The sequence below is a fragment of the Megalopta genalis genome, chromosome 8, assembly GCF_051020955.1.
Source record: "Megalopta genalis isolate 19385.01 chromosome 8, iyMegGena1_principal, whole genome shotgun sequence".
Lineage (NCBI taxonomy): Eukaryota > Metazoa > Arthropoda > Insecta > Hymenoptera > Halictidae > Megalopta > Megalopta genalis.
In genome coordinates this window covers 17,612,818-17,627,073 of record NC_135020.1, presented here as the reverse complement: position 1 = coordinate 17,627,073, position 14,256 = coordinate 17,612,818, and the positions used below count along the sequence as shown (strand labels likewise).

General features: G+C 38.6%; 4 protein-coding genes and 1 long non-coding RNA gene across 11 annotated transcripts in view; 3 read left to right on the top strand and 2 right to left on the bottom strand.

The window, feature by feature from the left end:
* Window positions 1-70: 70 nt before the first annotated feature.
* LOC117227663 (dolichyl-diphosphooligosaccharide--protein glycosyltransferase subunit 4) lies at window positions 71-342 on the bottom strand. The gene has a single exon (XM_033483104.2). It carries the CDS (start codon window positions 340-342, stop codon window positions 238-240), a length of 105 nt encoding a protein of 34 aa, XP_033338995.1. The 3' UTR covers window positions 71-237.
* Window positions 343-1,253: 911 nt separating this feature from the next.
* On the top strand, window positions 1,254-4,252 carry Nup44A (nuclear pore complex protein Nup44A). Of its 5 annotated transcripts, none has more exons than XM_033483073.2 (7): window positions 1,254-1,393; window positions 1,497-1,740; window positions 1,860-2,016; window positions 2,205-2,466; window positions 2,543-2,773; window positions 2,847-3,134; window positions 3,772-4,252. In XM_033483073.2, exons 2-7 carry the CDS (start codon window positions 1,630-1,632, stop codon window positions 3,947-3,949), a joined length of 1,227 nt encoding a protein of 408 aa, XP_033338964.1. In that variant the 5' UTR covers window positions 1,254-1,393; window positions 1,497-1,629; the 3' UTR covers window positions 3,950-4,252. The 5 variants fall into 5 exon arrangements, with proteins under 5 accessions (XP_033338964.1, XP_076380186.1, XP_033338967.1 ...); XM_076524071.1 differs by having other exon boundaries at window positions 1,830-2,016; XM_033483076.2 differs by having other exon boundaries at window positions 1,816-2,016.
* Window positions 4,253-4,497: 245 nt separating this feature from the next.
* LOC143259980 (uncharacterized) overlaps window positions 4,498-14,256 on the top strand; it is a 252,628-nt gene continuing 242,869 nt past the window's right edge. For both annotated transcript variants that reach the window (XR_013034045.1, XR_013034046.1), the window contains exon 1: window positions 4,498-4,699. This is a non-coding gene — a long non-coding RNA (uncharacterized LOC143259980). The remainder of the gene's footprint in view (window positions 4,700-14,256) is intronic.
* Window positions 4,911-7,458, top strand: LOC117227650 (uncharacterized). Of its 2 annotated transcripts, none has more exons than XM_033483088.2 (6): window positions 4,911-5,056; window positions 5,120-5,221; window positions 5,294-5,404; window positions 5,463-5,621; window positions 5,820-5,988; window positions 7,166-7,458. In XM_033483088.2, the coding sequence occupies exons 2-6, from the start codon at window positions 5,123-5,125 to the stop codon at window positions 7,282-7,284; spliced, it is 657 nt and encodes a 218-aa protein (XP_033338979.2). In that variant the 5' UTR covers window positions 4,911-5,056; window positions 5,120-5,122; the 3' UTR covers window positions 7,285-7,458. The 2 variants fall into 2 exon arrangements, with proteins under 2 accessions (XP_033338979.2, XP_033338978.2); XM_033483087.2 differs by having other exon boundaries at window positions 5,101-5,221.
* The window catches only part of LOC117227649 (neural cell adhesion molecule 2), a 634,847-nt gene continuing 626,630 nt past the window's right edge, over window positions 6,040-14,256 (bottom strand). Inside the window, exons 13-14 of the mRNA XM_033483085.2 lie at window positions 13,817-14,007; window positions 6,040-12,396 (exon numbers count right to left, since the gene is read on the bottom strand). Of these exons, the coding sequence (XP_033338976.1) occupies window positions 12,124-12,396; window positions 13,817-14,007 (464 nt within the window). The 3' untranslated portion in view covers window positions 6,040-12,123. The remainder of the gene's footprint in view (window positions 12,397-13,816; window positions 14,008-14,256) is intronic.

Below are 14,256 nucleotides of genomic sequence, written 5' to 3'. Positions count from 1 at the left end.
AATCGAGCCTTGTAATTTAGTAATACAGTATGTATGTACATAAAAGGGGGAAATAAAGAAATAAGGTTGCTTTTATTTAATGCGTAATGTATTTATAAAATGAAGATCCATTTATGTGATTCACATCGTTCGTTCGACTTCAAATATAGCATATAGATACGCAACTCCATTTGTACGTGTGAAAACATCTGATGACGTGGGTTAGGCTTACATTAAAAATATGTAATGCGTTTTTCTTCATTTTGAGTAATTCGCATTGATGTAGTGGAAGAGAAACACCAAACAAAATAATGTTGCGCCGAGGAGATTGCAGAAAACAGCCAGTTGCACGTCTGTGATCATCTAAAACGTTATAGGAATAACCTAACGGTTTATATCATTCACGATAAAACAGAAAACTTATGAATAAATATACAGTTAAAAGTACCTTCGAAATAAACAAATAAATAATATCAAATTATTACCTTTACAGACAATTGCACAATACACTATGTAGTTGAAATTCTCAAAAGAATTACGTGTCTGACACGTTCAACAAGGTAGCCGGGAAACAATCTGTCACGAATCCCTTCACTATTTGAAGAAACTTCTAGAAACTTTATTTATTCCTGTTAAATAAAATTCATTAAATAATCAATATTTTAAAGCTATAGTAGATTGAAAATGTTCTTGAAATATATTATTTATAAAGAATATTGTATATTAAGTCTAAGAATATTAAGTCGTGATTACACATTTTAGTAAAAATGAAATGTAACTAAAATTGTAGAAATTCATGATTTAAGGAATGAAGAAATGATTAATTATATTTTATTTCGAAATAAATATTTTATGTACTTTCAAAAACAAAGAATGCTTTTGAGAATTATTTGCGAAAAAAATGTAGGCCTACATAATGTGTAATACATATAAATTACACATGTATATATGTATATATATTATGTAGTGTATACGCAATTTTATTATTCATCAAAATTATAATATTAACCAATCATATTGTACAACAGACAGAAGCCTCTTTACCCCTATGAGTACATATCGAAATCGACAACAGTTCACTTTTCAAATCTACGCATATGTACGGTAATGGGTCCTATTCCTGCACATCTTCAGGCCGCAGCTTGTTCCGTTAGCGAGGGTCAATATTGAAATTTTCTTTGTTTTGATTGGCTGACGATTCATTACTGAGACAGGATCCACTGTGGATTCGATGCGCAGTAAAATAGTGGCGATATGCGCGTCAGCTTAGGGAGTAAAAAAAGCGTATAGGAGTAGTTCCCATTACTGTACAATGATATACAAGTTCTTATGTGTGTGTGAGTTCTTACTGGTTCTTACAAGGTTTTCCCTCCATTTCTAAATGTATACAAATTCTGTGCAAGTAGTACATAAAGTAAGTGTTTCTAACCGGTGATATTTGTACGTTGCATTATATAAACAGATTTTTTCAACACCCTAACCTCCGTAAATATACATAATGTGTAAAAATTTTTCAGCGTCATCAACAAATTAACCTCTGTTCTGGTATAACCGATCGACTTCTGTTGTTAACCTCTGCAGAGATCTGAAAGTGCTAGTGCTAGTGACGGACGTCTTTCTTTTGTATAGTACAATTTAAATAAACTAAGAATGTTCGAAGCACATAGCATTAACGCGGAGCACAAGGACTTGATTCATGATATTGCTTACGATTTTTATGGGCAACGAATGGCAACGTGCTCCAGTGATCAATTCGTGAAAGTAAGTAGTTTATAGTTAATGCATGTACGTTTTTATGTAGATTCGTACTAAATTTGTATGTATCATATTATGTAGATTCGTTGTTGTAGTCATGTGTGAAGATTGTCGAATTTACGTAGGTATGGGATGAAGATGAACATGGAAATTGGCACCTGACTGCGTCCTGGAAAGCGCACAGTGGATCTGTGTGGAAAATTACTTGGGCACATCCAGAGTTTGGTCAAGTACTTGCAACATGTTCTTTCGACAGGACTGCTGCTGTGTGGGAAGAAATAGGTATAGTCTTATTGGATCGTAAACACTTTATGGAGTATTAATAAAATGGCAACAAAGACATTATAATTTATTTTATTGATCTTTATGTTTCAACAGTTATTTTCGATGTTGTTGGACAGTTGTGTTTTCAGCGCATTGATTTATTATGTTGTAATTATTTATTTTCAAACTATGTGGGTTTTTAACAGTTGGGGAAGGATCAGGCCCAGGAGAACGTGGCATGAGACATTGGGTCAGGAGGACAAATTTAGTGGATTCCAGAAAGTCAGTTACAGATGTGAAATTTGCACCTAAAACCCTCGGCCTTTTATTAGCTACTTGCAGCGAAGATGGAGTAATTAGAATATACGAAGCTCCTGACGTAATGAACCTGAGTCAGTGGACACTCCAGCATGATATTAGCTGCAAGCTTCAATGTAGTTGTCTCTCATGGAATCCATCTTTATCAAGGTAAAAAATTGGTGAAGTCTCATTGAAATTATATTCTGTGATTATCTGGACCCTTATTAATTGATATGCATATTAGGTTACACCCTCCAATGATAGCAGTTGGAAGTGATGATTCGAATCCATCGTCTGGAGGGAAAGTGTTTATATATGAATATTCTGAGAGTAGTAGAAGATGGGCAAAAACAGAAACATTAACCATAGTTGATCCTGTTCACGATATCGCGTTTGCTCCGAATTTAGGTAGAAGTTTTCATACGTTAGCTATTGCTACGAAAGATGTACGAATAATTACGTTGAAGCCGTTAATGTAAGTACGAATAAATACCGAACAACAAGTATTAAACGTATGGGAGTCTATAAGAAATCTATTATTTATATAGGGAGAGTGTACAAAGTGGAGCACCACGCTTTGAAATCACTACAGCAGCACAATTTTTTGATCACGATTTTACTGTATGGCGTGTATGTTGGAATATTATGGGAACTATTTTGGCAAGTTCAGGGGACGATGGTTGCGTCCGATTATGGAAGGATAATTATATTAATAACTGGAAATGTGTAGCTGTTTTGAAAGGTGATGGCACTTCTGCTCAAAGTGCTGAGACTCCTACAGCAGCAACGCCACCAAATCACTCGGCTGGAACGCAACAAACACCTTCAACAACAAGGTACTACAAATTGGGTTCCATCAGTCATCCAAACCAAGTGCCTTGGCATTAAAGATAATGATTTGTTTTTTTACGACAACTAATGGCTTCATGCTCTTTATTATTTCATACAACTGTACATTCTTTGTATGAAAACTATTGAATTTATATTTATGTAATAAATATAGTGATTGTTCTTATTTTATAACAAATTTATGTTTCTATTTCTAATAGCACTAAGCCGATTTATATTTATTATCAGTTTGTAGCAATGCACTCTTCCATTGACTTATATTTTTTCGTTAAGTAATATAGGTATCAATTGTATATATCACTTTGTAATTCATTTTTTTAATAATTTGGATGAAGCAACATACGCACCGTTAATTCATTTTTATCTTGAGAAGCATTAGATACTTTCAAAAAGGAATGTTTTCAAATGATTAATTAAAAGTGCATAATATTTTGTATGATTGAGTGAAAAATATATTTTTGCATAACATTCATTTGTAATATATTTTTAATTAATAAATACAGTATTTATATTGTATTTCACCCTTCTATTTTTCCTATCTCTAAATACATATATTAGTTGACAAGTAGATCGTTTGTGATTAGATGTAATTGCTTATTTAATTAATTGTCATTTAACTTTCAGAGCAGTAACTGTAGCGACAGTCACTGCAGAAAAGCCTACAGTTACAGTAATGTGCATCAATAAATGGCAAGCGCCTATCACAAAGGGTCGATTCAGTAAATCCGTTTGGTTAGGAAATCCCAGTGAAGCAACTCCACCACCACCCCCAATATTAGAGTGCCCAAAGACGAAAAAATAACTATAATTCATTAATTGAGTTTTTAACCTTGATAATTATGCTTGGTAAATCTACAAATGTAAAATACCTTTTTATGCATTTATTAGTATTATTTCTTTTAATGTACTTACCATGTGTACGTAATGTATAGTAATAGTTGGAACATCAGTCATTATAATTATACATTTAAGGAACTATAAGCACAGTATTATTATCTTGTATATATTTATATTAAGTTTAAGTTAATATTAATTTGCTGGTCACATTTTATACATTTTGTTTTAACCTGTATTGTATTTCAAATAAAATACAATTGCAATCCAAGTTTAAGCGACGAATATTTTCATTTTCAAATTATATTCCGGAAATGAGTCACATCAAACGTTTGGTGCACTACAAGTTGAAAATTTAAAAATTATACGATGAACTTACATAACATTTAGTATATATGCACCGAGTCCTTTTTTTCTTGAATAATATCAGGATATTGTTATAATAAAATATTTTTATATTTAAAAATAGTAGTCTGTAACTATCTATATGAGTAACGTAGTACATGTATGGACTTCCGGGTGCTCCTACGAAACTACAGACGATTCTAATGTGCGGGTATTTTACAATAGTTAAAAAATTAAATGTTAATGATATACTGTGCGCGCTTGAATAAAATTTGTGTTTTCGAATAGTTTGTTAGTCATGAAACGAGTATTCGAGCCAACGAGGAAGACTTTGCTTGATGTAGTAAGAACAAATCTCCGTGCGGCTAACAAGGTCAGAATAATTCTTATATAAAAAATATATAATATAATTCAGAATTTTAATTTATTTCTATAGAATGAGCGATTGGATATTTTGCGATTAATTAAATTCGATTATGTACTCTTTCCTATCAAAGTAACCGCAAGGGTTCTTGTCTCGTGCGCATCATTCTCTGCGCATTCTGTTCAGTTACACTAAAGCGCGTTGATTTCAAAATGCTTAGTTTCGTACTCCTTAATATTAGTTCATAAAATAAGGTATACTTTGGACAATTAGGTTATCAGGAAATTTTGTACCTTTTAGAGTTCATACATAACCCGTGTTCTTTATATTGGCAAATATAATGGCGCGTATGAAAATTTGATAACGGTAACTATGAAACGAATTAACAAGTGAATCATTAAAAAATTCAGAGAATCTAAATTTTTGCAGAAAATGGATTCTGTTATAAAGTATTTGAAGGATGATGTTCGGGATGTTCTTATAAGTGGAATGTTTCTTGTATATCCTAAGCATTACATTCATTTGCTTGAGGTATTATTCTAAAATTAGGATATTTATAATAGTATTGTTCACGACATAAAACATAACTAATAAATTCTATAGGCACCGGAAGACATTATATATAAACATTTGAAAGCTTTCTATGAAAAATACACGGAGGATTGTAATCTGGGGAGATCAGTTTTCCTTCCATTCTATCATCACATACATCAAGTAAACTTTTCGATAAGAATTACTATAAAAAGGTATATATAAATCATAAGATGTTTAGAGATTCTTCACAGATTGGTTTTACATATATACGACCCCGCCTACATTACTAGAAAGCCTGGGATCATATGAATTATCAGAAATTAAAACACATGTGACCAATTGTTTAACAAAAATCTACGTATTGAGTTATAAAATATCGAATAAGATGCGTGATCAAGTAAGTTGTGCTACAATTGCGACATATATCATATTAAACATTTATATTACCTAACAATGGCAATAGCAATTTATACATATAAAGGGGGGATGGAAATAGGTGTAAGGTTTGATCAAATGGTGGGGGTAACTGTACAGCTACCTTGAGTGATTTAAATTAGCAAAAAAGCATTATTAATAAAAATTCTTTCTTCAAAAGTCAATTTCAATGGCGGATGTCGCTCGAAATGTGTGCAACAAAGATGCAAGAGACCTTCCAGAGAATACAGTGGTCGAATATTTGATAAACACAATTAGTCCAGTACTTCTGAGCGTCGAAGAATATTTGAAGACATACTCGTCAGTGCCATTTATTAATCTGTATCAAGGTAACAGTCGTTGAAAAGAGAATAATAGGGCCAGGAATGGTTAGCAGTTCGTTGAATAAAAACGATTATTTATTTTAGAGTATTTACAATATCAAAAAAACGTCTCCTTTTATGGGGTACATGAAATTTGTGTCAGATATTGCTAAACTAATTACATATACAAATTTCATTCAAACGGTTCTTGTTTCTGTTTCATGTCTTTTCCCTTTTCATTCGTAAAAGCAGCTGGTCAGACTCGTTTGTTAAGATGTACAGGCTATACATGTACACAGTAAGATGTACGGCAGTAAGATGCACGGCAGTAAGATGTACGGTGCTTCCATGTCTTAATCTAAAAGAGTTTTCTTCTTTTCTTATCCTTGGCTACTCTAAGATACATTAGTAACGAAGCGAATGGTGTGCAAATGTTGATCGGTAGAGAAAACGTTGTGGTCGTCCTAGTGATTGATAGAATTGGTCAATTACAATCGGATTAAAGGAGAGGCATCGCTTTATCTAACGCATCTGCACATATTTTGGGATGTCTCAAGTGCACGTGCACTTACGTTCTCTAAATGTGCATTCAACGCAAAATTTGTCAGCCACACGTGCACTTAACTTTCATACTTTTCCGGTGCACGTGCGCTCAACCTTCATGCTTCTCTAGTACAATTTTACAAATCTTAAATATACTTATTACAAATACACATACATTCAAGTACATGTGTACTTAAGTAGATTTGTACCGAACTTTCATACATTTCAAGTACAAATGTACTAAATCGAATTGTAAGTACAAATGCACTCAAATTTGTTTTTTTTTTCAAGTGCACGTGTATTCAAGTTTACCACCTAGGTGCATATGTACTCAACTTTGATACTTCCTCAGTACGTGTATACTTTTGATGTTTCTATTTGAACTGATTGTGAGATATTATATAAGTGCATGTGTAGTCAAGCTTCTCTACGCGGTATAAATTAAAGGATGTAAATCGGATAACTGATCTATCCCACAAAACCTGTTATCAATCGGAAAAGCAGCACCGATAGAAGTGGCTATCCGTTCATGAAGACCACAACACGTTTCCTCGTGCCGACCAAATGATTCCGCACTAAGAAGAGTAGCTTCACACAAGATCAAGGAACGCCTTTACAGTCACAGTGAACGGGTTCTTAAACGATGACGACTACGTTTCAGATAGCATCTGGCCGCCACCCCACGATTTCATGTTCAGTGGCGCGTCCGCGAGACACGATCGTCCAAGTATCGAAGTCACTTCGAGCAAGCAGCACATTCTCCCCGATCCGCACCACTAGAAGAAACAAAGAGCCGTCGCTAGCTGCTCGCTTGGGAGACAGAATTTCCGGATCGTTATTCCTCAAAAACATCAATTTACCGATCAAGCAACGGTTGCGAATGTAGACTGCGTTTAGATATTTCACATGCACCAGATCTGTCTGGAATAAATGAAAAGTGATTTGTTGGCAGTACGCATTTGAAACTTATTATTAGTCTTCGCTCAACTCATATTCATGGCGATGCGTGACGGACAAGATGCAAGGAACTCGTAAAATCTTGCTTAGCGACGATAAAGAAGCTTTGGAAATTCACAATGTTGAGGCTGGATCTACGTTTTTGCTTGGAGACTTCAATCTTAACACTTTACCTAGAACTTGTTAGTTCATGAAACTGTGAACTATCCATTGGTACTCTTCGTATGGCTTCTTCTATGAGTTCTTCTATGGCTACAACCTTCCTGCATACTTATTTCTATTACTGTGTTGCAAGATAAATGCAAATATGAAGTTCTTCGAACACATTCTTTCGAACATATTCAAGTTGTAGCATTGAACTATATTGTAAATACAGTAAATTCTCCTTAATTAACGTCCAGCTTGGAAACAAAATGGACAATTTGGGAAGAGGAGGTACAACTATTTCAGCCTTGCGGTTTATTTTTATAGTTGTTGACTAATGACTAGTACTCGTTGAATAATCGTATCTCCTCTTCCCAAACTGTCTATTGTTGTGTACAAGCTGAGCGTCAATTAGGGAGAATTTACTGTATTGTAGTAAATTTTTATGAAATCTTCAGAAAGATCCTAGTGTGATATTTCGTAGTCTGAGGAAATGGGGTATTATCTCCAATCTTCAATTTTTGAAAGACTATATAATGTGGATAAAGTGTTAACAACGAAGCTCAGAGAATCTTGATACGAGTTAACAAGTAGTACCCCATATCAAACACGTATTCCAGTACAAATACTTCTTCCACGGTCACCAGCAAGCAAAACTAGTTCGCCTCGTCTCGTCCATCAACTGTCTCCCCTGTACAATGTATTTCCCTCTTAACGATTCGTCTATTTCTATTCTGTCCTCGCATGATGCAACCAACAGTTCTTGAAAGAACGAAAAAGCGATAAGCGAGGGAGAAAGAACCCTCCTTTGTCTCCATCCGTGAAGGAACAACGAGGGCAAAGACGAACCATAGTACTCTTACGTTAACGTCGTACGATTCAGGGAATACAGCGAGACGTTATCAAGTAATAGGACCCTATTTTGCATCGGTTGCCAGTTCGTTTGTCCTTTGCCAGAAGACAAAAGAGACACCGTTGGATGCGGTCGTAGGATCGTTCAGATGAAAATAGAACGCTAACAACAGCGAAAACCCGAGTCGTTAACAAATGAATAGCTGCTTCCGAGCGTCTCGCTGTGTCTGTCGAGCCGGGAGACAGAGGAAACACTGTACTCCCAAGATTCTCAGCTTTCCGTCGGCCATCCGCGAACGCTAATACAAGAGGAAATACAGGCGTTTCTTGAACAATTACTCGGAAGTTCTCAGCACACCTGGCTACGTACCGACATCAATTCCATCAATGGCAATTAATAGATAACGATCCAGGCAGCTCCGGCGCTGGATCGTCACGCGTGTACACGGTTCCACCCGTCGCCGTGGATAGAAACTTAACGACTAGCGATCGCGATAGAACACATTGATCTAGAGGACTCGAAAGAACGATTAACTTTTTCGGTTATATTACAGGAAGCGGCTCGCGAGAAAACCGACACTTTTTTTTTCTGCTACGATCCACACGTGTTACACACCGAAGTTATCTATCTAAGTAGCCAGATCCTTGTCCGCGCTTTTCTTTCTTCTTCTTCTTCTTCTTCTTCTTCTCCTTCTCCTTCCTCTTTTTTTTTTTGGTTGTTTTCGTTTAAGACCTTTTCCCCCGTTAAATACACAAGATCCGATCGCGCACGGGATATCGGAGACGTTCGCAGAAAACGCAGAAGCTCTGAGAAAGTTTGATTAGGAGAGCTGTACACGCGCTGTTTCCGTCGCTTCGCGCGAGTCTTCTCCGCGAGCTTTCAGTCGCGAGCAGACTGCGGATATTTATGCAAATTCACATTCCCGCACCGAAACCATGCGGTTCCCTGAAATCGAACGAAAATTTGTTTCGCCTGCCTGCTGGAGGTTTCCCTGAATTGAGAGTAAATAGAACGCATTCGGGTTGTTCTTTTTTTTTTATCATGACGTTTATTTTATCCTGTTCAACAAAGTCGAGTTTATTATAAATGCATAAAATCCGCATTCTAGTACGATTCTGTCGTGAGATCAGAGGATACGACGACCGTTTGTGTGCTGGACGACATTGAGCCGGAAAAGTCCGGAACGAAACATAGTCACACTCGTACGATCCTCGGAGATAGTTGCACAAATCAGGATGATGATCCACCCGCTTTTTGCTTCACACTTTAAATCAACGAGAAATACATCTTACAACACCCATAAAAAGAAATCAAGCTTCTCAGTATTTAGGAAAAGAAAATAGGCGAATTGTCACCTTGAGGAACGTACGAGGGTTAAAGAATTGTTCAAGAATATGCAAGAACAAATTTTGATTCGAGATTGTAGTTGCAGAGCATCGAGCTCGTTTCAATTCGACAGAAAATTCTGCTTCCGTTCTATGCTCTCGGTAACAGCGTCCGGTTTTGTTCGGGAATCAGAGTGCAAACTTGCCGAAGTATTTGATCGAAAAATGCGATTTGGAGTATAATCAACAGCATTTCTAATTGCTACTGAAGTTTCGAAGTTTTCCGGCTCGCGTCGTCCTGGAAAGGCGGTCTAATTCGTCGGTCTCCGAGCGAAGTTTACGCCGGCGACGCTCTCCAAGCTTCCGACAAAGGGATATCGCAATGATCGGACCACGAGAAAGCTCTAAATCATTTCTGAGAGCAGGACGACTATTTTTCCGTCCTCCCACTTCCTTCGTGCCCGGTTACTTGGAAGGAGAATCGTTACTTTATACATTATACAGATACTTAATCTTACAATAAAATCCAGAATACTGCATACTGACGAAAGTAATGGGGATCTCTCTCTCTCTCTCTCTCGCATTCTCTTCTTCTTCCTTTTACTTTGAAATTCTGTTCAGCACATCGAGTTCTTTCGTTTCGCGTCTCTTCACCTCGCTTTATTTTGTCTTATCCGTTGATTTTTTAATGTTCAACGATGGGGAAAGCTGTACGATATGTCTCTGTGTCTCTTCCCACCCCCACCCTGTGATTCACATATATGTACGTGTTCCGGCATGCACACACTCGCAAACGAAATTCTTGTTCCCATTTGACTCTATATACTCTTTTTGTTTCTTTGTTTAAACTTTTATCTCTCTGGTAAATATTTCTCTTTTTGATTTTCGTTTCGCAGAGGGCCGTCCACCTCCTCCTTCTCAGTGTACGTTATTCTGGCTGCTCGATCGATCGATCTCGTCCGTATCTCTCGCGCATATACACATACATTTGGGCCTTAGCTCGCCTCTTTCGTTATTTATACTTACATCGACTAGACGAATTGTACAGTGTACCGATAGTAAAAGTTGGAATTTAAACCGTCTCTCTCTCTCTCTCTCTCTCTCTCTCTCTCTCTCTCTCTCTCTCTCTCTCTCTCTTAACCCGCCCCCGTCGGCCTCGTCGTCCTCGTTTAAACGCTACCGATTTTTTTGTATAAAATATCATCCGTATTCAAGAGTAGTATGTACAGCAGCACGCGCGTACACCCGTGCACATGTATGTATAAGTTGTTCATTATATTGTAATTACTCGCTTCTCTTTCCTCTATTAGCACACACACATACGCAGGTTCGCGACGCACGGGATCTACAACGGTTCTCCTTTGTTCTCTATATCGCGTTCCGGTATGTTCTTTTACTCGTCTCCTTTTGCTCTTCGGTTCGGTATTGTTGTTCTTTTCGTTCGTCTTGTTATCTTACATTTGCAAACTCGAGGGTCGTCCGTTCAATATAAAAAGGGCACTTGATTGAACAAAGAAACGGAAACGCGAACACTGTCGCCGAGTAAGTAAATCAGCTCGTCCGTGAACGATGATTCCTCCTCGGGCTCGCTGGATACGCTTCGGAGGCTTTCGAGTTTCAATTATATACCGGGTGGCTAAGGAAATCGTGGTACGGAACAACAATTTCTCCCCGAAATACACGAGCGTTCGATTACATTGTTTACATTCAATGTGATCGCCCTGGCAACCATCGGTAATCGCGGCTTAATCATTTGCATCCGAACGAATCATTTGCTTCGAACGGCGAACGAACTTCGATATTCCCGCAAGAATATTGAGTAATCATTTATACGATGAACGTACTAATTTGTTCAAAGGAACTTTCGTTGCTCGGAGCCTGCAAAGAAGTGTCTAAAATTCCCGAGAAGAACGGAATTGTCTCCGACACATAAATTCGACCAGAATGTTTGGAAACAAAGGATTGAGATAGCCCCGAGTGCGAAAGGATGGCCGATCCGAAGCAGTCGTCCTAAATCCGAGAAATCAATGCAATCTACATCGTGTGCGCTTTTGTTTGTCAGCTGCCCGTACCAGGATTCCCCAGCCAGCAGGACAGGATCGCGATCAAGACCATCCCAACCAAGTCTGCAAGCAACGAAGGGGCAACAAGAACTTCTCTCCAGAGCGCTTCGACGTTCGCGAAGAACTTGATTCTTCGCGTCGGGCGATGCTTGTTTCGATCGGCACCGGGACCGGTGCTCGAAGCAGAAGGGAGCATGATCTCCAGCAGCATCGCGGGACAATTGGAGCGAAAGTTACCGATGGATTACACCTCACTGGTTTGCAGCCGGGAAAATCGTCACACGGAGCTCTCTCGCTTCGCCATCACGATCGGCGTGCTGATCTTCCCGTCCTTCTGCGACTGAATGCAACACTGGCCCGGGATCCTCGCCTCGACGTCCTTGGCGAGTATGCTGCCGCTCGGACAGGTCCTGCCAACGACACCCAGCCCGCTGTACAGCATCGGCGGGCTCATTGTCATCGACATCGATTGAACACTTTGGCTCGGCCAGTGTTGCCTCGGCAGAGTGCAAACACCGGTCTCGTAGACGTCCCCCACTATTGGCTGGAACTAAAGTTCACGTACCGATAACGATTAAGGATTCGCCGGGCTTCGATTGGGCTCGAGGATCGATTCATCTGCTCGGGACTGATTGGAAGCGAAGGTTGAACCCTTTAGAGCGAGGCTCTACGGGTTTTCTGGACGAGATATTTAGGAGCTGTTTGGGATGCCGCCAGACGATCTCTATTATCGATCGGGATTGAATTCTCCGTACGAATGACGATTGCGAATTTAGAGGGTTTAGATCAGCTCCGAGGACCCGCTGGTTTGTTCAGGAACGATTCAACGTTTTAGGGGCCTGCTTTACGAGCTTTCTAGGCAAGATATGCAGTGTTAACCCTTTGCACTCGCGAGTGGCGACTTCGAGGCGTCCTTAAAAATTGTTACGTCGCGTCTCAAAATAATTTTCTTAGTTAAATTTGTTTACATTTAAAGAGCCGTTGGAAGCGTAACTGTTGCACGGGTCACAATGTTCAATTTCATATGCATGAAATGCACTAGGTCGTACAAAATGGAAAAATCGTGGGTCGGAAAAGCTATTTTAAATTTTTTGTTAATTCGACTTCGAGTGCAAAGGGTTAATTGAGATTTTACTGGAGTTAGATAAGGCATGGGTCACTGAATTTTTGAGAAACATTTTATAGATCATCTAGAATGCGGATAATTCGTAGAAAGTTGATGGTAGGCGACTATCGGATGTTCTATGGGTTAGTTTGAAAGTTCTTCTACTTGGCAAATAGTTAATTTACCGATGGTTATCTAATAATTATGAAATATACAGGATGTTCCTGAGGTCATTTGAAGTATCTTTTTCCTTAGCGAAAATGTAATCCGCGGCTTCGTTTACGAGTTATTAACGAAAAACATTGACCAATGAGAGGCGAGCTCGGCTGAGACGGCCGCGTGACGGCCGAGCCAACGAGCGCACGAAGCCCAGTTCCGCTCATTGGCTCGGCCGTCTCGCCTCTCATTGGTAAATGTTTTTCGTCAGTAACTCGTAAACAACGCCTTGGATTGCATTTTCGCTAAGGAAAAAGTTACTTCAAATGACCTCAGGAACCCTCCATTTCTGGATTATGAGACATTTTTGGGACACCCTATTTAAGCTAAAGGTTTGCTAGTGACATTTTCAAATGCAATGAATAAGCTTCCGGTGGATGAAGCGTTATATTATATATTATATAATATAGCACATAAGGAGTAATGTACTTTGTAAAATAATTTTTAGGGACTCCGAGGCCAATAAATAACACGATGATCCACCACGTGTCAACTGGCGGGTATCGGAGGGATTTAGGATTAGTGAAACGATCCATAAATTAAATAGGGACGAAACTTTGAATATAACCTTTTGGAGCAATGTCCTGGCCGGTAGCTTGGATACGGGCATAGGAAGGGATAGATAGCAATTAGCGCAAATTGCACTCACGCTTTTATGTTTCGTCGCCAGATTCGAGAACTCGTGGAGCGGCATGCCGTTGCGAATGGTGCAATAGCCGGCGTAACTGCCGTGACCGCTGACGGAAGTGACCGTCGAGTGTTCCAACAAACTTCTCGATGGCGATGTCTCGATCGTTGAGATCAGGCGCCGCTTCCTCAAGTACTCGGACGGCTCGTCGCCTACGCGAAAACATTGGGAATTAGCGTCGGTCATTTAATTATTCGTTTTTAGCACAGCAAAAGTTTTGTACTCCTGAGAATTATTTCAACTCGCGATGTCGCGATCACAAACATCTCCATAAATGTGGTCTTTTCAAAGATATTCGTGAATTTCTTCTTAAAAAAAGTTGATGCCTCGATTTCATCTACTAAGGACTCTCGAGAAGTCTACAAGTCGCGTTAATTTCTAATTGATCTGGTGGTTTACGC